A 27863-nucleotide genomic window follows, 5' to 3' on the forward strand; every position below is an offset into this window, starting at 1 on the left:
TTTTTTTCTTTTGATTCTCTTAATTCAATCAATCGCTGTTTCAATGTGTCATACTTGTTTGTAGTGGGTGCCGAGGAAATAATGTCGCTGGCATATGCCATTACAGCCGAGTCAATTTCGGCCACGACCATGAAATATTTGGTATCATCTCTAGTAATTCCCGCTCGTGCAAATTGAGCCTCCACCTGCGCAAACTATAAACGCGGATCTGGTTTCCAAAACGGTGGCGGGTTTACTGCTAACCGTGCCACTTGGAATAGAGCTACTGCCTGGTGAAATGTTTCTTCGTTTTCGTTGGGCATGATGCGGAAAATGCCTCAGCAATGCTTGGTTGAACTATTCTGTTGGCATCGGGGTCACCACTTATAGAATACTCAAGGTTTCTTACTCTATAATCTTTATTAAAACTAAATTTAAGCTTGAACGGGAAAGTACCAATGGATTTATACGTTGAAGTTCAAAGTCCTACTTGACGTTGGCTGCAATTGCTAAACCTGAGCTGTTCTATGATGATGTTGCCAAATATTGCGGCAAGTGTAGATTTGGGTAGTCACTATACATACATAAAATGCGGTCGAGACCTTCACTCCTAAACGTTGAGCTTCCACTACAACTCAATGTCTAGAATGATTCCTAGATAGTTTGTGCAAGGTACTCATGCAGGGTTACCTTTTTAACTTAGGCCTAGTTCAATTTGTTACCTTGTCCAATTTGTTAGTAAACATGACCATATCGGTCTTCTTCGCGTTGGCGGTCAACGCGACATGCCAAGGTATAAATCTATATCCCGAAGAGCTCGCTAAAGAATCTATATCCCGAAAAGCTCGCTAAAGAGCTAACTGTTGGATGGTACTGTCTACTTATGACAACTGCAACTTCATCTGGGTACGCAGTTGGTTGATAACCAGCGTCCACAGCAGAGGTGATAGGTGTCTGCCCACTGATTTAGTGGCCTAACATGCAGTCGATCCATCTGGTTGTCGGTGGACCATGCATGATCGCCCGTTTAGAGACATTGCTGAGAGCCCGGCAATGTCTAAGAAGACTCCTAAGGCATATTTCTTTTATTCCAGGGCTTTACCTATGTTTATAACCGCCCTAGGCAGTGCCGTGTCTACCTACATGCCTTTGGTGCACACATGTTTTGTTTTGGGAAACAAATTTTCATCCATGTTGACCTATATGTACACATTTATAAGCCTCTGAAAAATGGAGATGGTGAAAACAGCCCTTAATATTTTCAGGTTTTGTTCATTAGATACATATTATCAACCTTCGGTAAAAATATAGTTTAGTTTATCAATAAATTTGTACAGGTGAGACTATTGTATCTTAACGTACATCAACATTCGGATCTTATACAATATTTCGAATTTCTAAATTTATTTTTAATATATATTATGTTAAATAAGTAGTTTATCAAAACTAATCGTAGAATTAAATCTTAACAATTTTTGTTGTTATATCGGCCTACTGATTTTAAGATCGCGGGTTCGAATCTAAAAAATTTTTTTCTTTCTTCTATTCTAATTTAAAAATTTTTTCAATTAAGAAAAAATTTATCATAACAATAATAATGATAAAAAATTATTGTTAGGCCTTGAGCTCGATTCGAACCCGCGATCTTAAAATCAGTAGGCCGATATAACAACAAAAATTGTTAATACATCCCAGAGCACGGGGAAAAAAGTGTCAATAAAATATGACACTATGGCAGCATTGCCATCAAACAAGTCCAATTTTCACATCTATTCTGCAACAGATGTCGCAGTGTTGTGAATATCAATTGGCACGAACCAGAATAGAAGTAGGATTAATGAAGACAAACAAAAAACCGCTGCGATGGCTGAATGGTTATAGCAGCGGCGCCTATACGTTGCCGATGAAGGAATTTAGCAGTTCCCGAAATGGATCTATACAACGAGCTTTGGCAGTTGTCTAAAAAAATTTTTTCTTTCTTCTATTCTAATTTAAAAATGTTTTCAATTAAGAAAAAATTTATCATAACAATAATAATGATAAAAAATTATTGTTAGGCCTTGAGCTCGATTCGAACCCACGATCTTAAAATCAGTAGTCCGATATAACAACAAAAATTGTTAATACATCCCAGAGCACGGGGAAAAAAGTGTCAATAAAATATGCTCCGTGGTGTGATGGGTAGCGTGCTCCGCCTATCACACCGTATGCCCTGGGTTCAACTCCCGGGAAAAGCAACATCAAAATTTTAGAAATAAGATTTTTCAATTAGAAGAAAATTTTTCTAAGCGGGGTCGCCCCTCGGCAGTGTTTGGCAAACACTCCGGGTGTATTTCTGCCATGAAAAGCTCTCAGTGAAAACTCATCTGCTTTGCAGATGCCGTTCGGAGTCGGCATAAAACATGTAGGTCCCGTCCGGCCAATTTGTAGGGAAAATCAAGAGGAGCACGACGCAAATTGGAAGAGAAGCTCGGCCTTAGATCTCTTCGGAGGTTATCGCGCCTTACATTTATTTTTTTGTTTTATGGCAGCATTGCCATCGAACAAGTCCAATTTTCACATCTATTCTGCAACAGATGTCGCAGTGTTGTGAATATCAATTGGCACGAACCAGAATAGAAGTAGGATTAATGAAGACAATCAAAAAACCGCTGCGATGGCTGAATGGTTATAGCAGCGGCGCCTAAACGTTGCCGATGAAGGAATTTAGCAGTTCCCGAAATGGATCTATACAGCGAGATTTGGCAGTTGTCTAAAAAATTTTTTTCTTTCTTCTATTCTAATTTAAAAAATTTTTTCAATTAAGAAAAAATTTATCATAACAATAATAGTGATAAAAAATTATTGTTAGGCCTTGAGCTCGATTCGAACCCGCGATCTTAAAATCAGTAGGCCGATATAACAACAAAAATTGTTAATACATCCCAGAGCACGGAGAAAAAAGTGTCAATAAAATATGACACTATGGCAGCATTGCCATCAAACAAGTCCAATTTTCACATCTATTCTCCAACAGATGTCGCAGTGTTGTGAATATCAATTGGCACGAACCAGAATAGAAGTAGGATTAATGAAGACAAACAAAAAACCGCTGCGATGGCTGAATGGTTATAGCAGCGGCGCCTAAACGTTGCCGATGAAGGAATTGAGCAGTTCCCGAAATGGATCTATACAACGAGCTTTGGCAGTTGTCTAAAAAAATTTTTTTTTCTTCTATTCTAATTTAAAATTTTTCAATTAAGAAAAAATTAACATAACAATAATAATGATAAAAAATTATTGTTAGGCCTTGAGCTCGATTCGAACCCGCGATTAAATCTTAACACTATCAACTATTCTATGTGTGTATATTTGTATGAATGCACAAAAATAAAACAAAATAAGAAACAAAAATAAAAGAATGAATCTGATTCAGAAAAATTAAAAAAGATATGCATGTATATTTGTCATTTGGTAGTGAGTTCCATAATTTTATAACACTGACAAAGAATGTTCTGGAAGATGTAAGATACTTATAGCGTGGAACAATAGGGTTCTGTCGGACTTTGAAAAACGTAAATTTCTAAAGAGGTATTCCGGTTGCCTTTTATGGATTAAATCGTGCAGGAACCCCAAATTGCAATAATTCAGAAAGCTAACGAGACTGCAATTAAGTATCTTGGAGGAAAACTCTGAAATATGATCAAATTTCCGCCTAGAAAATATATATCGAGTGCAGCTGTTTAAAGCTAGCTGCAGCTTTTTCAGTGACTCACTGTCAATATTTCCGAAAACGTCCCCCCAAAGGAAATCAGTGGAACTATACAATTTCACATTAATTGGAATTAGATCTGCTGAATGCCACACCTTTCTTAGGACGTAGTATATTTTGCTTAAAGTATAGTTTACATGGTCCTTGCATCCAAGGTATGAGTTCAACTTAAATCCAAGACCACAGACTCATAATTAGTATCAAGGCCTTGCAAGGATAAAGTAGGCAATGTCGCAACGAGCTGCCGGGAATACGCCAAACACATAGCCTTGGTCTTAGAAACATTTAGATTTAATTTATTGTCATTTGCCCATGAAGATCTGTGCTGAAGGTCTTCATTCATTCTGCACACCAGATCGTCAGACGAGAAAGATATACCTGAGCATCATCATCTTGGAAATATAGGTCATATCATTAATAAAAATAGAAAATAGTATTGAACCGAGAATGGATCCCTGTGGCACCCCTGAATCAAGGCGTTTCATCTCCGAGCAGCTAGTTCCAACCACTACTTTCTGTAAGCGACCTCTAAGATAACTTTCAAGCAATCTTACGGAGCTATCAGAGAATCCGTAGTATTTACTTAATTTTAGAAAAAGAATAGAGTGATCCACTGTGTCCAAAGCTTTGGAAAAATCCAAAAGCGCCAGCACAGTTAATTCACCTCTGTCATAGGCAGGGCGGATATCTTCGATAATTTTGAGCATGGCGGTATTATAACTGTGAAAGGCTCTGTTACCAGAGTCAAATTCGCTTAAGAGCCTGTTTGTATTAAGATATATAATTCGGGCAGCCGCTAGTTTCTACCAGACTTTTGACAAGACTAGCAATATACTTATGGGATGGTAATCTATTGAGACAGCAGCCGACGGTTTTTTAGCAACAGGAATGAATTTTGCTATTTTCCAGGTATCGGGAAAGGTTGAAGTTGTAATTGAAAAATTAATTATGTGAGTCAGAGTTGGCACTATGTATTGTACTATCAGTTTCAAAAACCTAAGACTAACACCATCCTCACCAGCTGCATTCCATTTAATTGCAATCATACTTCTCATGACATCGACCTCTGTTACTGCATTGAACTGAAATTCATTTTCTGGTGTATAGAGTAAATTTTCATCAATCTTGAAGTTCCCGTAATTTTTTGTTTTGCATGACTGTAGAAAGAAATTGTTCATATCATCTGGATTTAAATCGCATCCTCAATTAATTTTTGACCCGATATCTAGGGATCTTAAATTTTGCCACAGATTTTTAACCGGCAAATCAGCATCAAGATTCGTTTTATAAAATTCTCTTTTAGAATTCTTAATTAGCAGTGTAGCATTATTTCTGGCTTGGCGATAAAACTCCCAAGCTGTTTCCGTAGGTCACGCTTCCAACGACTATATAACTTATTGCGTGCTCTAATAGCCGACAACATTTGATTAACCATGGCTGTTTCCTGCTTTCAGTTTTGACTTCCTTTAGTGAAACATATTTATCAAACAAGTAAAGTACTTGCGATACAAAAAAATTAAGTTTTTGATTAATATCAGGAAGGATCCACACGCCGTTCGAATGCAAAACACTAGCCTCATATGCAAGCTCAGAAAGATTTACTGCTTTAAAATCCCAGTAGTAGAACTGTGTTCTATTTGTGCAACTTAGGGCTATGTTCTATGAAATAAACAACATGTCGTGGTCAGATAATCCAGCAAGAAAGAATTGGTCATAATGGAGCACTTCGGAATTGTCGGATGTGCACATCAAATCTAGCAAACTAGGTTTAAAATTGGGTGAAAATCGCGTAGGATATTTGTTAACGACATCTAGTCCTATGGAGTTCAAGTCATCCGTTAGTTTTAGACATCGTGACTCATTGTTGAGTATATCCGTGTTGAAATCTCCACAAAGTAATATACCTCCACAAAGTAATGTAATATATCTCATTATTATAATTGAAAAATTCGCAATAAAACAATTAAAACTGCTGCAGTGTGCTGCAGCATGATATTATATCAAATGACATCATGCCAATGAAAGTTAAATGGTTAATATGTCGACCAGCACAATTTGAAACCGCCCTGCTCCCTCATTTCTTTGCGAATTTTCTCCTAAACACCCATCAACATGGCTTTCGCTAAATCAACGCCATAAACACAGATAAATTACGGCAAGATATCTTTGCATCACGGCAAGATCTCTTTGCAGACCTGCTCTGGGTACAACGTTCACAGAGAAGATCTCGGGAGCGCAAATGGAGGCGGACTCGCATTTATCACTCACTAAACAGTGCATTATAATCTATTTGATCCCGACATCGGCCGTCGGGACAGCGTCGTGGAGCGTCAAGGCAAATCTGTCCGGTCAGGCGATGCAAATTTAGAGATTATCAACATCTACATTCCTCATTTCACCTGATGCACCAGTGGATACCGCCCTGACATCAACACACTACTCACTGGTGAAAATCGCATTATTTTAGGGGATTTCCATGCCCACCACGATCTGTGGCATTCTGGTCTACAGGGGTGAGATGCTGGTGAACCAAATAGAAATGATAAACGGGGATGCTAGGAAGCTTTAATAGTTCGCCGGACACCACAATCGTGAGCGCAAGACTTGTTAACTAAGTCAACTGGTAGCCGATGGTAACATTGGCAGCCGACCACTTACCCATACTCCTTTCGCTCGAGCGATCAGCCAAATTTATCGGCCTGCTCTGCCTGTGAAAAACGCCATTTCATAAACTTCAAAAAAGGAAATTGGGAAAATTGCAAAAAATGTACAGACAATCGCTTTGCTGTCCTCACTAGGGTAGACCCTTGTCGCTGGTGTGAGGGCTTGAACTCCATAGGGCCGTACTATGAGGGTGAGCGGGAGTTCGGTGACCAAGAACTACTTACTTACTTGATTAGCGTTTAAACGGTTATGGCCGTCCAAAAGGATCGGAGAGGTTGTTGTTGTTGTTGTTGTTGTAGCGATATGGTTGCTCCCCGAAGGCTTTGGGGAGTGTTATCGATGTAATGGTCCTTTGCCGGATACAGATCCGGTATGCTCCGGTACCACAGCACCATTAAGGTGCTAGCCCGACCATCTCGGGAACGATTTATGTGGCCACATTAAACCTTCAGGCCATCCCCTCCCTCCCCACCCCAAGTTCCATGAGGAGATTGGGGTCGCCAGAGCCTCGTCTGTTAGTGAAACAGCATTCGCCGCGGATCGGTGAGGTTGACAATTGGGTTTGGATAAGCTATATATTGCGCTGGCAACCTGAAGGCTTAAGCTACACAACCCCTTGAATCTGGTATTTTAGTCGCCTCTTACGACATGCATACCTACCGCGGGAATATTCTGACCCCCTAACCCGCTGGGGTTCGGAGAGGTGCTTCCTAACTCTGACTGAGCTGGTGGTGTTGCTCAACATCATTTTGCACAGCCGTATAAGTTTTGCGGGGACACCTAATTCAGACATAGCGGCATATAGGCAGCTCCTTTTCGTGTTGTCGAAGGCGGATTTGAAATCGACAGGTGATGTGTGTCGATTCTTTTCTCATGGGTTTTAGCGCATTGTGAAAATATGGTCGCTGGTAGATTTACCTTGTCTAAAGCCGCATTGAGGAGAATCAATCAGGCTATTCACAGTGGGCTCTAATCTTTCGCACAATACACTTGACAGGATCTTATATGCGATATTAAGAAGTTTGCACTTCGATTCCACTCGTCGGGCATGCGCTCGTCCGACCATATTTTGCAAAGAAGCTGATGCCTGCGCCTTACCGACTACTTAATAGCTCCGCAGGCAAACCATCAGCGCCCGCGGCCTTGTTGTTTTTTAATCTGGATATTGCCATTCTGACTTCGTCGTAATCGGTTGGGGGACATTTATTCCATGTTGTTGTTGTTTTAACAGTGCTTCGCCCCATTCAATGGGCACGACCACTCACAAATTGTAATCAAAGTCCTCTAACGGCAGTTCAAGGAAACTGGCTATTTGAACAGGGGCGGGCCATAGGGAGATTGGTGTTAGAGGCGCTGGTTCCACATTACAATTGAAAGGATGGTTAGTGTCACGTTGGATCACATCGCATGCAGGACATACAGTACGTATGTCAGGGTTGATTCTGAACAAGTAAGAGTTTAACCTACTACAGTGTCTCCCTTGGTAATGTGCTTTCTTCTTCTGCAAGGGTAGGATATTGTATATTAATAACAGGGTTCACTGAGCGCGTACTGGCAAAAGCGTTTACCGATTCTGTGTGGATTTAGCTTAGGGCGTGCTTATTAGAGCGGGTCGGTTTCAAAATCGCTCATTGCTCTGTGAAAATCGTATTCTAGGGATCAAAATAAGAAACTTTGCCCAAGGAACCATACCTCTAAAACGAATTCTGATTTGCCCCCCCCTTTGGGTCGAACTTTTGGGTAGGGGCAATTTCAATTCTACCTGCTGTGTCTTGTGGTGGCTTAAAAAAAAAAAGCAATTTACGATCTGCAATTGTGTTACAGTGATACCTTCATTTTTTAAAACGGTTGAATAAAAAACCCACACAACTATGTTTACGACATGCAAATGCATCACAGTGATGCCTTGGTTTTAAAAGAGGGTTGTAATTTCTAATAATTTTTTTTAATTTCTTTTCTATTACTAAGTTAAATTCATTTTTTCATTTACATATGTTCTGACTAAATAAATTTCTAAAGAGAAAAATAAACTCCAAAAAGAAAAAACATAGACATTTCAAAGTGGGATTTTTCAAAATTTGCCCTTACGACCCAAAGGGGGGGGACATCAGAATTCGTTTTAGAGGTATGGTTCCTTCGGCAAAGTTTCTTATTTTGATCCCTAGAATATGATTTTCACAGAGCAATGGGCGATTTTTTTGCCTCCCCACAAATCGATCCGGCCTAGTGCTTATGCTTGTCTGTGGTATGTAGGTGATGTTCGGGGGTCATAAGAAGACATCCGGTGGCAGTTCTGATATCAGCCATTTGACAGGTCTACAGCCTTTCCCAGTATGTGTTTTTAAGACCAGGCGACCAAACTTATGACGCGTAGCTCATGAGCGGCTGGCCATTTGCTTTGTGCGTGGTTAGCATCGTTTCTTTATCCTTTCCCCCGGTGCTGCCGGCAAGCGACTTGAAGATTTTGTTGCGGCTTTGTACTTTAGATACAATTTCGGTGGCATGCGCCTTGAAGGTCAGAATATTATCGAACGTTACCACTGCTAAGATCTTTGGGTGACTAACAGTTGGTAGTGTGACACCATCGACGTGAGCGTCCAATATTTTCGACATCTGTTCCTTCCACGTCGCAAACAGAGTGGCCGTGGACTTTGCCGGTGATAATGCCAGGTTGCGTGAGGTGAAGAAACTAGCAAGATCGGGGAAATAGCTGTTTATTTTAGAAACTAATTCATCAATTGAAGGGCCAGGTCGTGTTGCGAGTGTAGAAGTTACGTGGGTACCTGTCAATGGAAGACCCAACCCGGGTATCTTAAACACTGATCAATATCCGACTAAGGGGTACTGTCATCTCTAAGCCGATGCTAAGAGTGACTTGTTTGCACATCCATAAATCAATCATTATATATCTACATAAACGAATCAATCATTATGTCTACACATACGTACGTACACGCAGCGGAGAAGCAACGCACAAACACATGCAGCTATCTTATCTGAGATGCTCCCAAAAGTATGCAATTGTAATTGTGGAAGTGTCGCTCACAAATCCACGCGCATATGAGAGCTACACACGTGCATCTGTAGTTATAATTATATACCAGTAACTAAGTAAATTCTGGAAGCGCCTAGAAGATGCAACGAGGAAATCACAGAATAAAAGCAGCAACAGTAGAGGCGCGAGAATCAGTTTCGACTAAGCACGCTATCTGTCGAACAATAGAAGTGTCATTTTGAAAGTACTTGAATAAAGGCCATTTTGCACTATTAAATATTGGAGTTATTTATTCAACAGTTTAGCGATATGAACGTTAGTAGAAGGTTGCAAATAAGAGGCATTGCACTAAATTCGTTACAATATGTTGGTCCAAAATCCAGCAATGTTCTTCAATTCACGTTCAGCTCTGAACGTGATATATCAAGGTATGATTGGATGGTTCTTGCTAGACCAGCCTTCTCCGACCATGCGTATATCAGCTTCAGCATCCACCTAAAGAGGAAGACAAGGAGGAAGGGAGAAATCCTACGTGAACGAACTGGACGAAATTCCAGAAATAGGTAGAATAAAAACTGGGACAACCCAAAGTGGTTGCGGATGTTTGGTGGACAGCCACAGTACAAATAACCTACTTCAAAAAATTATAAAGGGTATGCAGGCTATCAATGCTTAGCATTACGGGTGGCCTGAAAGCAACCCCGACGGCTATACAGTGCCATTCTACACATTCCACCTGTAGACTTGTAGATAATAACAGCGTTAACAACTGCAACGAGGCTTAGTGCCTTGGGGCAGCTTGAACGCAGGTCATACGCCCATAGTAGTATAGCGTCATCAAATGCAGGACGAGCATACTAACTGATTCCCTATCTGCGCTTGGAGGGCTCTCAAAGCCACAATAGCGGTAGATGGTTGCCGCAAGGGTGTGCAAATGACGAACGAGGCGATACACGTGTACACCGATGGTTCCAAAGTAGTGGGAGTAGGGGCTGCGGTATGCAGTGCCGATGCAAAAAAAAACAGATCCTACAACCTACCTCATAGTTGGCGTAAGGTTGCCCAAATGGCGGACGAGGCTATATTTGGGTACACCGATGGTTCCAAAGTAGTTGAAGGAGTAGGGTCAGCGGTAATAAATAGATCCCACAAGGTGCCAAATCACTGTAGCGTTTTTCAGGCGGAAGTATTAGCCCTAACCAAAGCAGTAGAAACACTGGAAGAAAATAGCTTAAACTGCAGGCGTCTCAACTTTTATATTGACAACCAAGCAGCAACCAAGGCAATAATCTCGCTTAGCAGTGCAAGTAAAAATGTTTTAAGAGTGTATGGAATTCCTGGAAAGAATGCAGACAGGAAGAAGCATACATCTATATTGGGTCCCTGGGCATATAGGAATAGATGGGAATGAAAAAGCGGATGAACTGGCTAAAAAGGGTGCATCCCTTGAAGCTTGCTCCGTAGACGTTCCAGGTGCACATGATCGACCAAGAGGGAAAGGCGTTGCTGCAAATTTTCGAAGATCATGTGTAGGTCTTACAACCTTAGGCTAACAATGTTACTCCTATAGCGGTAATTATCATTTCTTATAATTATTGTTCTTCATTGCACAATCTGCTGTCAAACTGTGAGTTTTTGATGACGCACTAAGTAGTACAATTTACAAAAGTAAAATATCGCGTGATTTAAAATTAAATAAAACTTTCTGCTGAAACAAAAAAAATATTCTTCTACTTATATTATTTTGCAAGTGTTCAAAAGTTTTTTGGTTGAGTGTTTTTTACGAAATTATGAGTTTTTAATGTGTATTATTTTTGTGCTGAAAATATATAAAACCGTGAAAATAAAAGCCTGCCAAAAGTTTGAACCACGCTGAACCGCAATAATTTTTGTATTTCTGAAATAATTCAATATTATTACACATAACTCAAATGATTCTTCATCCCCGTAGGTCCCCGTTTTGATATAATGACGATAACAAAGAGGGAGTTGTATGATATGTGGGTTGCAGAACGTGGCAAAAAGCCAAAGGATAAAGTCGTTTTAGACCTCGTGTGTACTGTTATAGGGAGGGAGTAAATAGAAACGGATGTATGATGAATGCTGCAGTCGAATTTTTTTTTATCAAACTTTGTATGATATTGATTCAAGTGAATTACACCAAAGTTAATTTTCTTGGAAAGTTTGCTTCATGGTTTGAAGAAGATAACAAATTTAAATATAGGTATGTTCAATTGTGAACAAAGGAACGGGATAAGGCTATAAGAAAGTTTTTGTTTGGGCGTAAATTCGAAATTTTGGGAGGGGGTCAAACCCCCAATCACCCCACCCCCTTCGCCTATCCTCACTGAAGGGAGCTAAGGCATATAAACATATACACTTGGTTTGAATGGAATATATTAATTTTTCAGTGAGTTATTAAATTTTCCCGTCTAAATCATGCAAAAATGCCACTGTGCAACGCCTCTAACACACCCCTCTCACTTCCTAGGCCGTTAGAGGACTTTGATAACAGTCCCCCAGCGGGTCAGAATATACCCGCGGTACGTATGCCTGTCGTAAGAGGCGACTAAAATACCAGATTCAAGGGGTTGTGTAGCACAACCCTTTCAGGTTGTCAGCGCAATATATAGCTTCTCCAAACCCAATTGTCAACCTCACCTATCCGTGGCGAATCCTGTTTCATTAATAGCCGAGGCTCTGGCGACCCCAACGCATGTGGTCATAAAAAATCGTTCCCGAGATGGGCGGGCTTGGTACCAGAACGCACCGGATCTGCATCCGTCTAAGGACCATCAACATCGATAACACTCCCCAAAGCCCTCGGGGAGCGTCCTTATCGCTACAACAACAACAACGTTAGTAGCCAGCAAATACATCTATTTCGTTAGAGAAATATTGTGATTTAACAGTACAATTAGAATGTAGTTCTCTAATGCATCTGTAATCGAAAACTAGGCTAGAAGTTTTAGCGAATATATTGGTAGGTTCAAAATCAGTTTTCATTTGTAATAATTAAAATTAGATAAAAGAAGTTAAAGCGGGAAAGTAAGCAACTGTTGACATAGTATATGACTGGGATTATGAAGAAGACGTGCTCCTATCCATACCACAAGTCAACGCAGAGCTAAATACTGAAGGAATAAGTGGCAGCGAAAGCTTCGTTTAAGTGAAGTTTTAAATTATTATTAAAAGCCTTTGATATATCATTATATTGAGTATATATCCTTACAACCCATTAGCAGTATTTGAACTAATAAAAAAATTAAAACTGAATTGATTTTAAATAATTGATAAAAATTCAAATTAGAAATGGACGTTAGAAATCGACTAGAATTCTAAGCCATTTCTCGATATCGAGAACAAAGTTCCCTTTTTGTCGAAAATTCTATATAATGTTGTGTATTTGCCAGTATGTACGTGTGTTTTAAAAGTAATAAATTTTGTTTGCTTAATTTTTCGTACAAACCCCAAAAAAATAATTTTTCTGCGAAATTTGTTCTATATTCTGTTGGCAATACAAAGCTACGTGAATCTCTTTATCTAAAAAAATATGATATATTTAATAATTTGGGAAAAATTTAAACAACGTGGCATCAGGACGGACAAGGCGACAGCTGTTTCGATTATACCTTGTAAAACTCGTCCAAGCTTTTTCTACCGGTAGTGGGATATGAACCCGCACTCCTATAAGGCTTTGAAGAGTTTGACAAGGTATAATCGAAACAGCTGTCGCCTTGTCCGTCCTGATGTCACGTTGTTTAAATTTTTCCCAAATTATAAAATAAAAATTGCTTCAAATAAATGTTTTCATACATTTTAAAGCAATGAGGGTGCAAGCTCTCCGCAGAAGTATTCTAACGAATTTGGTGCAACTCCTCTTATTTGCAACCTTCTGCTAACGTTCGAATCACTAAACTGACGAATAAATAACTCCAATATTCAATAATGCAAAATGGTATTTATTAGACAATAACACTTCTACTTCTCAACAGATAGCGTGCTTAAATCAAACTGATTACTGCTTACTCAGCTTTAACTCCTTTTATGCTCTGTGATATCTCGTTCGCATACTTCCAGGCGTTTCTATTTCTAGAATTTACTACTCCTTTACCAGCTATAACTACAGATGCACGATTATTATAGCTTCTCGCATAGCCATATGCGCGTGTACACGTAAGTGACACTTCCACAGATGATTGCCTACTTTTGGGAGTATCGCAGATATATGCATGTGCATATGCATGCCTCTCTCTCCGCTGCCTGTATGAACATATTGTAACGAATTTACTTGCAAATCCTCTTATTTTCCCTTTTGCTAAGTTCGTATCACTAAACTGTTGAATAATGGAAAAATGGCCTTTATTAAAGTACTTCACAATAACACTTATACTTTGCAGCTAGCTGGCTTAATAACCAAACTGATAGCTTAAATGAAACTGCCTTTCAAAATAATACTGCTATTGCTCGCTAGATAGCGTCTTAATCGAAACTGCCCATAACGCCTCTACCGCTGATGCTTTTATACTCTGTGGTTTCCTCGTGGCATCTTCTAGGCTCTTCCAGAATTTTACTTAGTTAGTTATAAATTTATCAGCTACAACTACAGATGTATAATTTCTCATTTGAGTAATACTTGCACAAATTATTGCCCTCTCTTGTGACAACTCAGATAAGATATATGCATGTGTTTGTGCATTGCTTCTCCGCTGCTCGTATACGTACATATGTGTAGACGCAATTATTGATTCGTTTATGTAGATACATAATGATTGAATTATTGATGTGAATTCACGTCACTGCTTAGCATCGGCCTAGAGATGGCAGCAGCCCTTAGTTTTGCTAATATTAGTAACACTGCCCTCCACCTAAGTCTGATCGTCCCCATCAGACAAATCTCTCGATCTAAACGTCGCTAGCATCTCCAAATGTACCACTCTTCTACTCCGTGGTTTTCCAATGCTTTGTATGCGGTAGATGGTATCACTGATCTTCTTCACAACCTTGTACGGGCCTTCCCAACTGCACCGAAATTTGGCTGGAACACCTTTCCGCCGGTGAGGGTTGTATAGCAGTACCAAATCTCCCTCCCGGAAACCTTCCGAATTATTTTCCTTGTCGTACCTGTGTTTCATCTTACTACTCATTATCCTGGATCGTTCCCTCGCACTCTGTTGCTTGGCCAATGAAGAACTACTTCGCAGAGCTTGATCTTGACGGATTGACTTTGCATCATCAGTATCGTCTTGACGTTTCACAACAGTAGTGCGCGCTGGCTTGAAACCACCCTTTCATTTTTTCTGGAAAAATCTTTCAGTCGTTTTAGTGCGTCCATTAGGGTTTGTCAATGCCGATCTTTTTCTCGCAGGTACTTTTAATTTCGCTTTATTTGGCCCATTCGATCCATCAACCTTTTCTTTTGACTTTCGTGGCCTTTGTCGAGTCTTTTACACCATTACTCGATTACTACTGAACCCTTTCTCCAACTTGAAGTTAAGTGGTATATCCTGGTTCTTATACTGCATAATCCTTCTCTGCATATCGATCCTGATGTCATAGTCAACTAAGAACTCCACTCCCAATATGACTTCATCAACGATCTCTGCCACAACGAATTTGTGTAGAACCATGACCTCCCCAATTAAGACATCACATACCACTTCTCCATGGACTGTGTTATACTCGCCAGTAATCGTACGCAATCTTGCTCCAGGTAATGGCTTTACTTTCCTGTTGACCAAATCAGATCGGATCAAGGAATGAGATGCGCCCGTATCTACAGTCAGTACACGCTCCCTGCCATCCACATTTCCTTTGACGGTAAGACTGCTCGATTTCCTTACAGTTTGCGAGATAGGTATCACACGACATTCAATAGCTGGGGCAAGTTCTCGATCTTTACATTTGACTCGCTCTTGTTTATCTCCTCCAGCTTTGCGTTTACGACCAGCCAAGTTGGAACTACCATGACCGGTGCTGCAATGACGTGCAATGTGACTTGGGTTACCGCACTTGAAACACTTCATAACTCCGGCATTGTTTTATTGTAATCCCTTCAGTGCTTCCAAAATTGTGTCTACCCAATCTGGTCTTTCCACTTCCACGCGATGAGCATTGTATGCGGGCTTACTCAAAAGTGACGCTGTTTCCTGAGTCAGTGCATGGGATACCGTTTCTGCAAATGTTGGCTTTGGGTTTGCGTATGTGGCTCGCTTCGTTTCGACGTCCCGTATGCCATTTATAAAGGTCTGAATTTTCACCCTTTCGGTGTACTCCACGGGTGTGTCGGCATTCGCCAAATGTACAAGCCTTTCGACATCTGACGCAAACTCCTGCAAAGTCTCATTAGCCTTTTGGTAGCGGTTTTGCAACTCTATTTGGTGAATCTGCTTCGTGTGTTCGCCTCTCTAGAGCGCTCATCAATGTTTCGTAGTTGTTCCGCTCTCCCTCGGGAATAGTCTGTAGGATTTCAGCAGCAGATCCTTTCAATGCCACGAATAGTGCAGCAACTTTATCTTCAGCACTCCAGTTGTTCACTGCGGCGGTCTTTTCAAACTGAATCTTAAACACCTGGAAAGGAACAGAACCGTCAAAGGATGGTGTTTTTACCTTTGGATTGCTTGCTGAAACAGCTGGGCGATTTAGTTGTAACTGCTCCATACGACCTTTTAAATCATCTACTTCTGCCTGAAATTGAGCCAATTTTGCATCCTGCGCTTCCAGTTTTGATGATACCTGTTCCGAAATTTCTGCCGACGTTTCAGATATACGTGCCTCTTGCGCTTCCAATTGAGATGCCATATATGTTTTTTGGTCTTCCAGTTGAGATGACACTTGCGACGTCATTTCTGAAATACGTGCCTCCTGTGATTCCAGTTGGGATGCCATATATGTCTTCTGTTCTTCGAGCTGTGTTTCCATCTTGGATGTTATCTGTGTCGACATTTCTGACATACGCGTTTCTTGTGCTTCAATCTTCGATGTTATTCGTGTCTCTTGGGATTCCATCTGTGATGACGTATACGTTTTCTGTTCTTCCAGTTGCGATGTTATACGGGTTTCCTGCGATTCTAGTTGTTTTTCCATCTTGGATGTTACTGTCCACGTTTGTGCAGATATTGCAGCTAATATTGTGTTCAAGTCTGTGTTCGCCATTGTCTGCGGTGTTTCGTTTTTCTCCTAAATTTTTGCTGTTGTCTCGTCGCCATCAAGATGAAAGACATACTCGTCTACATCAATTCCTTCTGCTTCCATTGTCTCTCGTAGCCGTGCCTGAAGTTCAAGTTTAACGCCGCTTGTATTCAATCCACGGCTCTCCAACTCCTTCTTCAGTTGCTGGATCTTCAATTCACTGAACTTTGCCATGTCCTTGTTGTCCTCTGGAATTTATTCAACAATTCCTCTTCTGACACCAATTGTAACGAATTTACTTGCAAATCCTCTTATTTGCCCTTTTGCTAAGTTCGTATCACTAAACTGCTGAATAAATAACTCCAATGTGGAATAATGGAAAAATTGCCTTTATTAAAGTACTTCACAATAACACTTATACTTTGCAACTAGCTGGCTTAATAACCAAACTGATAGCTTAAATGAAACTGACTCTCAAAATAATACTGCTATTGCTAGCTAGATAGCGTCTTAATCGAAACTGCCCATAGCGACTCTACCGCTGATGCTTTTATACTCTGTGATTTCTTCGTGGCATCTTCTAGGCGCTTCCAGAATTTTACTTAGTCATAAATTTCTCAGCTACAACTACAGATGCACAATTTCTCATTTGAGTAATACTTGCCCTCTCTTGTGACAACTCAGATAAGATATATGCATGTGTTTGTGCATCGCTTCTCCGCTGCTCGTATACGTACATATGTGTAGACGCAATTATTGATTCGTTTATGTAGATACATAATGATTGAATTATTGATGTGAATTCACGTCACTGCTTAGCATCGGACTAGAGATGGCAGCACCCCTTAGTTTTCCTAATATTCGTAACAATATGTATAGACATAATGATTGATTTGTTGATTTGCATACAACTCACTGCTTAGTATTGGCTTAGAAATGATAGTATTCCTTAGTGTTGCTAATATTCGTCACACTGCCCTCCACCTAAGTGTGATCGTCCCGATCAGACAAATCTCTCGATCTAAACGCTACCAGCCTTTCCAAATGAACCACTTCTTTGGTTCGTGGTTTGCCAGTGGTTTGCATGCGGAACACTACATCGTTGATCCGTTTTACAACTTTGTATGGGCCTTCCCAATTACACTGCAATTTCGGAGACAAAACTTTTTTTCGTTGTGGGTTGTATAACAGCACCAAATCTCCTTCCTGAAAACCTTCCGAATTAATTGCTTTATCGTATCTGGCTTTCATCTTGTCACTCATAATCTTTTCTCGTTGCCTTACAAGATCGTGTATCTCTCTCACCTCTTCTCCCAAGACACCAGTGGATTTCTTGACATTTCTCTACGCATCGGCATCTCTCCCAAACTTCAAATCAGCTGACAGTCGAAGGTCATTGCCAAAAATTACCTTTGCTGGTGTTTGGTCCGTTGTCTCATGCACTGCCGATCGGTAAGCCATCAAGAATAATGATATGTGTTATCCCACTCCTTATGGTACTTGTCTACTACTTTCCTTAAATGCTCCTCCAAGGTTCTTTTGAAACGTTTCACCATACCATCGGACTGAGGATGCAATGCAGTTGTCCGTGTTTTCGATTCCTGGAACACAGCTGATTCCAAATTCCTGCCTTGGTCAGAATGTAACTCTATTGGTACATCATACCTTGCAACCCAATTATTTATAAACATTTTTGCTACTGTTTCTGCTTCTCGATTTGGGATTGGGTATACCTCTGGCCATTTGCTGAAATAATCCATAACCATCAGTTACATACATATTTGTTTCCGCAGTTGCTAGTAGGAAATGGACCTGCTACAGTCATAGCGATCCTCGCAAATGGCGCACCTGAGTTATATTGCTTCATCTGGCCATGACTTCGGGTTTTGGGCCCTTTCGATCTGCTGCAAACCTCGCAGTTCGCAATCCACTCAGTGACCGATTGACGGCAACCAACCCTATAGAATCTCTGTTTAATCTTCTCGAGCGTCTTCGTGATTCCAAGATGACCTCCGCTTGGACCATTATGCAGCTCTCTGAGCACGTCAGGAATCCTCTTTCTGGGAACGACTATCAGTTTGTTCTTGTATTGACCATCCTCACTCTCCCATATTCGATGCAAGCACCCGGATATCAATTCTAAACTGTTCCACTGTGGCCAATATGACTTCGCAATGGGACTCTCTGCTGACATCTCTCTATTTGGTCTTTCGTTTCGTTCTAGTCCTTGCATAACATGTGACAGATCAGTATCTTCTGGCTGACACTTCCTTAGTTGTTCTTTGTCCCATTCATCCGTACATGTTATAGTAATTAGCCGGACATCTATAATGTCTTCTTTAGCCTCGGCCTTTGAGCAGTGCTTGCATTCCAAACTACATGGTCTTCGTGACATTGCATCAGCATTTCCATGGGTACTACCTTTTCGATGCGAAAAGTTATAGCTTTATAGTCACTCGATCCACCGTGCCAGTTGTCCTTCCGGATTACGGAACTGCAGAAGCCATTTCAACGCTGCGTGATCTGTCCTGACGCGGAATCGCTGGACGTAGAGGTATTTGTGAAAATGTTTAATGCACTCTACCAATGCCAACAGCTCTCTCCGTGTAACGCAGTAGTTCCTCTCTGGTTTTCCAATTGAACGGCTGTAATATGCAACTACCTTCTCCTGCACATCGACCAGTTGTGATAAAACGCCTCCTATAGCATATCCACTCGCATCTGTATCTAGAATAAATGTTGCTCCTGGAATCGGATATGCCAACATTGGGGCAGTGCAGAAACGCCCCTTCAATGTTTGGAAATCCACCTCTTGCTCCTTCTTCCATTCAAAAGCTTTATTTTTCCTTGTAAGCTGATGGAGGCTATGGGCTACGCTGGAAAAGTTTGGTACAAATCGGCGGTAATATGTGCACAGCCCAAGGAAACTTCTCAATTCATGCAGATTCAGTGGTCTTGGCCAATCCTATACTGCCTCTATCTTTTCATTCGCAGTACAGATGCCTTCTGTCGTTACCTTGTGACCCAAATAATTTACTTCCTTTTTAAACAGCGAACACTTTTTGGGACTTAGTTTCAGACCAGCGCCAGATATTCTCTGGAAAACTTCCTCTAAGTTTTTAAGATGTTCATCAAAGTTCTTGCCCAATACGATGATGTCGTCCAAGTACACCAAGCATGTTTTCCAATATAGTCCTTTCAATACCTGATCCGTGAGTCTCTCGAAAGTGGCTGGTGCATTACATAGTCCAAAGGGCATTACTCTAAATTGCCAAAGACCATCACCGATACTAAAGTAGTGGTTTTCTCTTTGTCTTCCTCCTTTACTTCCACTTGCCAGTAGCCGCTTTTTAAGTCCAGTGTGGAAAACCATTTTGTACCAGATAGCGAGTTCAGTGTGTCGTCAATTCTTGGCAGTGGGTAGCTATCCTTTTTAGTAACGTCGTTCAACTTTCGATAGTCCACGCAAACCCTCATTTTTCCATAATTCTTCTTCACAAGTACCACAGGTGAACTCCACGGACTAGCTGATGGTTCGATGGCGCCGATGTCGCAACAGTGAACAACTAGAATGCGGAAGATAAAGTTCCTGCACTGTTCGTGGCATTGAAACGGCCTGCAGCGGAAATCTTACAGACTATTCCAGAGTACGAACGGAATAGTTATGAAGCATTGATGGCCGCTGTCGAGCTACTTCACATGCTACTTCTCCAATTACCTGGGTGTCCTCTCCCGTGGCTGTACGTAATCTTGCTCCAAGCAATGGTCTTATCTTCTTGTTGACTAAATCTGATCGAATGATAGAATGGGATGCACCCGTATCTACAGTCAGTAAACGTTCCTTTCCATCCACATATCCTCCGACAGTAAGATTGCTTGACCTTCTTCCAATGCGAGATAGAGATTATGGGGCATTCAATTGAGGGAGCCATCTGTCGCCCCTTGCGGCTGACTCGCTTTACTTTAACGATTGAGTGGATATGGAGATTTGCTCATCTCCTTCAGCTCTGCGTTTACGGCCACCCACATTGCTAGAACGGTTAGGATTGGTACTGCAATAACGTGCAATGTGCCCTGGATTTCCACATTTAAAGCATTTGACGGCACCATCGTTTATCTGCTGCGTTCCTTTTAATGTTTCAAAATTGTTTCTACCCAGTCTGGCCTTTCCACTTCCACGCGATGAGCTTTGTATGCGGGCTTACTCAAAAGTGACGCTGTTTCCTGAGTCAGTGCATGGGATACCGTTTCTGCGAATGTGGGTTTTGGGTTTGCATATGTCGCTCGCTTCGTTTCTACGTCGCGTATGCCATTTATAAAACTCAGGATTTTTACCCTCTCGGTGTACTCCATGGGTGCGTCCACATTTGCCAAATGAGCCAAACTTTCAACATCCGACGCAAACTCTTGCAAAGTCTCATTAGCTTTTTGGTAACGGTTTTGCAATTCTATTTGATATATCAGTTTCCTGTTTTCGCTTCCGTAACGTCGCTCGACAGCGGCCATCAATGTTTCATAACTATTCCGTTCGTACTCTGGAATAGTCTGTAAGATTTCCGCTGCAGGCCCTTTCAATGCCACGAACAGTGCAGCAACTTTATTTTCCGCAGTTATTCACTGTTACGGTCTTCTCAAACTGTAACTTAAAGACCTGGAAAGGAACAGAACCGTCAAAAGATGGAGTTTTTACCTTGTTGTTCTTCTTCTTGTTGTTGTTGTTCTTGTTGTTGTTGTTCTTGTTGTTGTTGTTGTAGCAATGTTTCGCCCCACCTAAAAGATGCGACCGATCACAAATTGTCATCAATATCCTCTAACGGGACTCCAAGGAAACTTGCTGTTTCGACAGGGGTGGACCATAATGAAAGGGGTGTTTGAGGCGTTGGTTCCACATTACAATTAAAGAGATGGTAGGTGTCATGTGGGAACACATTGCAAGCGGGGCATACATTTTTTATGTCGGGGTTGATTCTGGATATGTAAGAGTTTAATCTGTTACAGTATCCAGAACGAAGTTGAGCCAGAGTGACTCGCGTTTCCCTGGGGAGTATGCGTTCCTCTTTCGCAAGTTTTGGGTACTGTTCCCTGAGTACTAGATTCACCGGGCAATTCCCGGCATAAAAGTCCGACGCCTCTTTGTGGAGTTCACCAAGGACCCGCTTGTGTTTTTTTGCTTCATACGGCAGAGTTCTCAGGTGCCGTATTTCCTCAAAATGCTTACGGAGATCACTCCTTAAGTCCCTAGGCGGTGTTGGCTCATCAATCAGATGTCTGTTGGGATGCCCCGGTTTCTGGGTATTCAACAGGAACTGTTTGGTTAGCATATTATTTCTCTCCCTCATTATGTAGATGGTGTTCTGGGAACATAAGAAGACAGCCCTTGGCGGTTCTGAGCGCACTATTTTGGCAGGCCTGTAGCTTGTTCCAGTGGGTAGTTTTTAGGCTTGGCGACCATATAGGGGACGCGTAGCATGCAAACGGCTGGCTTTGTATGTGGTAATGAGCGTTACTTTGTCTTTTCCCAAGTACTGCCAGCAAGGGATTTGAGGATTTTGTTACGGCTCTGGATTTTCGGAACAATTGCGGCTGCGTGCTCACCAAAATGTAGATCCTGATCAAACGTCACACCCAAGATTTTGGGGTGTAGGACAGTCGGTAGCGTAGTGCCATCGACGTGGATGTTCAAAATGGTCGACATTTGGGACGTCCAAGTTGTAAATAAGGTCGCGGATGATTTAGTCGGTGATAATTCCAGGTTTCGCGAGGCGAAAAAACTGTAAAGATCAGGGAGGTAGCCGTTTATTCTGTTGCAAAGCTCATCGATCTGTGAGCCCGGTACTGTGGCCATTATTGTGCAGTTATCGGCGTAAGAAACGATAGTAACTCCTTCCGGTGGCGAAGGTAGTTTTGATATGTAAAAATTAAACAAAAGTGGGGATAGGACACCACCCTGTTGCATCCCTTGTTTAATTCTTCTTGGCTTTGATGTTTCGTTTCTGAATTGCACCGATGCCTGCCGACCACCCAGATAATTTGCGGTCCACCTTTTAAGACATGGGGAAGGGTAGACCCTTCCAAGTCTTGCAGTAGCGTGCCATGGTTGACCGTATCAAAAGCTTTTGATAGGTCTAGCGCTACGAGTACTGTTCTTTGGTGGGGCTTCTGATTTAACCCACAATTTATCTGGGTGCTAATGGCATTTAGCGCGGTGGGTGCTATGGAGTTTTCTAAAGCCATGCTGATGACAGGCTAGCTGCAAATTTGCTTTGAAGTAGGGGAGGAAAATGGCTTCAAGCGTCTTGGCTACTGGCGATAGGAGAGATATCGGGCGATATGGCTCTTCTATGTTAGCTGGTTTCCCAGGCTTTAGTAGCGGGACCACCTTGGCCATTTTCTATTTTTCGGGTATGACAAAGGTGGAAAGAGACAGGTTGAAGACATGTGCTAAATATATGAAACCCTCTTTCCCTAGGCTTTTAAGCATCGGCATGACTATGCCATCTGGGCCCACTGCTTTGGATGGTTTAGCATGACCGATGTCATCCTCAACCTCTTTGGCGGTGATGGTAATTGGTGACGCGCTGAACTTATGTTTACGTGCGTGTCTGTTGGCCCTTCGTCTATTTTTGTCAACCGTAGAATGCATATGTATTGTCCGCAGAAAGCGCTCGTGCATTTTTTCGCATCCGACAGCACTTTGTCGCCAAAGGCGATGGAAACTTTGTCATTGTGCCTAGACGGATTCCATAGGGACTCTACAGTGGACCAAAAGTTACCTACACCGGCAGAGAGGTTACAACCGCTTAGGTGCTCCTCCCATTTCGCCCGCTTGTGTTCATCCACAAGCAATCTGATGCGTTGGTTTATATCCCTTATTTGTGGGTCGCTGGGATCGTGCTGTCTTATAAGGTCACGTTCTCTCGCTAAACTTACGGCCTCTTCCGTGAAGTGGGGCCGAATTTCGGGAATTCTACCGGCGGGAATGAAACGAACCGAGGCACATTCAATGACCTTGCGGAAAGCACCCCCCCTTGGCGGGCATCAGTTGGGATAGGGCGGGCAGCAAAGCGGTTGTCTGTAATGGATTTGTATTCGTCCCACTTTCCTTTTTTAAAGTTAATGAAAGTGGGTTTTTCTGCGAGGATGAAGTCGGCGGAACTCTCGAGCGAAATAAGTATAGGCAGGTGGTCGGATGCCAATGTTACCATCGGCTGCCAGTTGACGCAGTTTACGAGTTCTGCGCTCACGATTGAAATGTCCGGCGAATTGTGACAGCTTCCTACCATACGTGTGGGGGCGTCTCCGTTTATTCTGCGGAACGTCGTTTCTTCTATTTGATCCGCTAACATCTCACCCCTACTGTCCACCCGCAATTTTGAATGCCATAGATCGTGATGGGCATTGAAATCGCCTAAGATAATGCGATTGTTTCCAGTGAGTACGCCGCTGTTATCAGGGCGCTATCCACTGGGGCAACAGGTGACAGGAGGGATGTAGATGTTGATGATTTCTAGATTTGCATCGCCCGACCGGACAGATAATCCTTGACATTCTAAGACACTGCCCCTACGGTCGATGTCGGGATCAAATATATGATATTGCACAGTGTGGTGTATGATAAACGCGAGGCCGCCTCCATTTCCGCTCTCGCGATATTTTCTGTAGACATTATACCCAGAACAGGTCTGCAATACAGATCTAGCTGTGAGTTTAGTCTCTTGAATCGCAGCAATGCGGATGTTGTGCCGCTTCATGAAGTCGACTATCTCCGTGATCTTCCCAGTTAATCCATTACAGTTTAACTGCAGAATTCTGAAGTGAATAGGCGGAGACGTCGTCACTCTGGGAGTAAGTGACGGGTGACTACGCCTGGGTTGTGGAAGGCCAGAACGCGATTGCTGTTGTGCCCTGGGACTAGACTTCATTGGGTAGGCATTGAGGTACCCGGTGTATTTGGGTTTGCGGCCTGGCAACATTGCGCAATGAAACCCGTCGGGGGGTTGCCGTCGCGGAGACCAGAACATCTAAGAAAGTGGCACCGTCCAAGGCAGGAGCTGCATTGGGCGGATGTCGCAAACGTATATATTCTGTGCTGGCAAACGGTGCAAAGGGAGGTAGGGAACAAGAGTCTGGTTCCCTGACCTACACAATTGCTGGCAGAAAAGAGGGGGGGGGGGGGGGGGAAGAAGACGGGGGCAGGGGCTGATGCTCGGCATTGCTCCCGACTCTACTACGGAGATTGTAGGTATGAGTGGGAGCAGCCGTGTGAGTTAGTGGCGCCGTGGGGCGCGAGCAACAGCGGGTACTTGTTGTGGCTTGCTGAGCAGCGGGGCTGCTGGAAGGTAGCGTTGGCGCTAAGGCGCAGACTACGGGACGTCCTAGGACGTGAACAGCAAGGAGCCACAAAAATTTATAGAAGTTACGTGGACGTCAGGTTTTGGGGTCTAGCCCAGAAAAACCTGTCCGATGCAACCATCCCTTACACGAGACACACTGACAAGAGTATGACCGTCCTAAAAAGATTAATTTCCGGCAGATGCGGCAAAACCATTTCTCGGGGCCGGGGTCAGGAGACGGACCCGGATTGGGTTCGATACCTTCCCGGAGCAAGAGAATATGGAGCAGTCCCGCTGCAAGGAGCTGCTGGGAGGATGACAATTTGTGGGAGGGACGCAATAAATTAAATGGGTTACACTGAAATGGCAGTCCTTGGTCGGGAAAATCCCGAGTCGCTCCGGTACATAGAACCGACGGCCTTGGGAAAGCGAGTTTTTACCTTCGGATTGCTCGCTGGAACAGCTGGGTGATTTAGTTGTAATTGCTCCATACGATCTTTTAAATCATCGACTTCTGCCTACCCTTGCTTCCTGTGCCTCCAGCTGCGAGGATATGTGAGTTTCTTGTGCTTTCAACTGATCAGCCATATATATCTTCTGTTCTTCTAACTGTGTTTCCATCTTAGTTGTTATACGAGCCTTCTGCGATTCTAGTTGGGATGCCATTTGTGACGTCATATTTGTCTTCTGTTCCTCCAGTGGAGATGAAACTGTCGATGTTTCTGCAGATATTGCAGCCATTATCATTACGCATATTGTCACTTGCGAAGCGAATATATTTGGCGAGTCGAACAGATTGGCGAATTCACATCAAATTTGCATTATGAGTGGCGAATGAACTTATTCGACTGCCATGTGTCATTGCCATTCAAACAAATTTAATTAGTTCATCCGAATTTGACGTTTCTGTCATCTGTTTTTATTATTTATTTATGCACAAACAGAAATGTAAAAAACAAGTTTATTAAATAGTAATAAATAAAGTTAAAAATGTTTTATAACGTTGATCTTTTTGAAGACAATTACAATGTTGAGCCGCGAGTTGATCTTCTTCGTCAGCGGCGTTTTATAAGAGATTACTCCAATCCCATGGAGCTTCCGTCCACAGGGTAAGTGCAGTGCATATTGGTTATTCAAAAGATGTAAAAATTTTTTGTGCTTTTAGATTCATAGCAAATTTCCGGCTAAGCAAAGATGCATTTATGTATGTGCTGGACAAAATCAAGAACAGTTTTCACTGCCGCTTGTCATCATCTGTAACGCCAATGCTAAAGTTGTGTTGCGCACTCCGTTTTTTTGCCCATGGCAGTTATCTGCAAGCTGTAGGGAATGAGTTTCATTTGGGACTTGCGCAACCCACAGTTTCCCTCATTTTAAAGGAGATACTACCAATTTTGCAGAGAGAAATTTGCAGGGCGGCGATAAAAACCGAAATGACAGAAGAGGAAAAGCAACAGGCAAAGAGCAAATTTTTCATCAGGTCAGAAATACCCAACGTGATTGGCTGTGTTGATGGTACGCATATTGCGATTTATGCTCCCAGCGCAAATAGACACCTCTATCTGAATAGAAAAGGGTTTTTTAGCATAAATGCGATGATTGCAAGTTTTTAAGACATGGATACATAAAATATTGTTGTTAGTAAATTGTATATTTCAGGCTTGCGATCATGACATGAATATCCGGTTTGTGGATGCTAGATATGCTGGTTCAACACATGATTCGTTTGTGTGGAATAATAGTTCATTAAAAAGTCATTTGGAAAATATGCATCTTAGCGGCGATAACCCTATTTATTTAGGTAATTTTGCTAGTTACATCAACACAAATATAATCGGGGTATTAAGACTTAGCTCGTTACTCAAAACTATCGACTAACGGAGTAACGAATCAAGTCCGAATACCCTTACTTTTTATGACGTAATATTAAAAAAAAATATACTTATTTGTAGGTGATTCCGGGTACCCGCTGAGTTCCTACTTACTAACACCCTTCCGTCTTGCAGAGTCCGGAACTAGGGAATCAATTTTTAATAAGAAGCACGTAAAAGGTAGAAACACCATAGAACGTACGATCGGAGTTCGGAAATGCCGTTTCAGATGCCTCCTCGGAAAAATGCACTACAATCCTGACAAAGTTAAATCGATTATAAACATATGTTGCGCTTTGCACAATATTTGCAAGAAATTTCGAATCAGTGATCCAGACGAAGCAGAAATTTTTACTGACGCCATTGTATCGTCGGAGCCAAGTAATGAAGATGGCAACGATACACCAGGAGAGCGCCGCAGAATACAAATAGCTGATGCTTTACTGTACAACGAGTAGGGCCGTTTTAATGGCGTTTTCTTTTGTACAAAAAAGTTTACTCTCGTGTCACCTATTGAACTCTTGACCTAGGTTGGTTAGGAATTAGTTAGGTTTAGAAGAGTTATCGAGGCCAATGCCCCACTAGGGGAAATGGACAACAGTATTAATTTTTACCTATATTTTGTATTTGAATACAGTAATGCTAGTGAGCTAAGGAACGTACTGAAATTACTTTTGTTGTCTGTAATGAACTTTAAGTTTTATTAGCTGTATTTTATTCCCAGCTAAAAGCAAAAAAATACAAATTTTAAAATATGAAGATTTTATTGAAATTCCTATGAATTAAATTGAAATAAGATTAAATTGAAATCATAAAATGGACATTTGCTTAATTTTTATTTCATTTATTTAATAAAAATCAACAATTCAATTCAGACTTATAAAATGGTAAAGGTACATATATATTATTACTACAAGGAAATAAATAAAAATCAAATATTTATTTCAGACTTTTTAGTTGACGATATGCGTATTAGGTTATTGCTGCTTATTTCATAAGTATAAGGCCACTCATATTAACATGTTCTATTTTTTTGTATTATTTCGTTTAGTTAATATTTTTTGCTAATAGAATACCAAAATAGGAGTCGTGTACAAATATACGCTCTAAACTTTGTGGATGTTTTTAAAGGCTAAAAG

The 27863-nt window shown here is 41.7% G+C and overlaps 2 protein-coding genes across 11 annotated transcripts in view; both read left to right on the forward strand.

Moving 5' to 3' along the window:
- Positions 1–27863, forward strand: part of dtn (transmembrane protein 132C dtn) — a 597671-nt gene that overhangs the window by 369298 nt on the left and 200510 nt on the right. The window contains exons 13-15 of one of the 10 annotated variants that reach the window (XM_067782104.1): positions 25872–25962; positions 26019–26368; positions 26513–26541. The exons of 8 other annotated variants lie outside the window; for them this stretch is intronic. In XM_067782104.1, the coding sequence (XP_067638205.1) occupies positions 25872–25962; positions 26019–26368; positions 26513–26526 (455 nt within the window). In that variant the 3' untranslated portion in view covers positions 26527–26541. Of the gene's footprint in view, positions 1–25871; positions 25963–26018; positions 26482–26512; positions 26542–27863 lie in introns of those variants that run through there. One more of the 10 variants, XM_067782103.1, reaches the window with a different exon arrangement.
- Positions 26522–27527, forward strand: LOC137249981 (putative nuclease HARBI1). The gene is made up of 2 exons (XM_067782108.1): positions 26522–26654; positions 26806–27527. The coding sequence occupies exons 1-2, from the start codon at positions 26528–26530 to the stop codon at positions 27180–27182; spliced, it is 504 nt and encodes a 167-aa protein (XP_067638209.1). The 5' UTR covers positions 26522–26527; the 3' UTR covers positions 27183–27527.

This window comes from Eurosta solidaginis, chromosome 4, assembly GCF_040869045.1.
Source record: "Eurosta solidaginis isolate ZX-2024a chromosome 4, ASM4086904v1, whole genome shotgun sequence".
Lineage (NCBI taxonomy): Eukaryota > Metazoa > Arthropoda > Insecta > Diptera > Tephritidae > Eurosta > Eurosta solidaginis.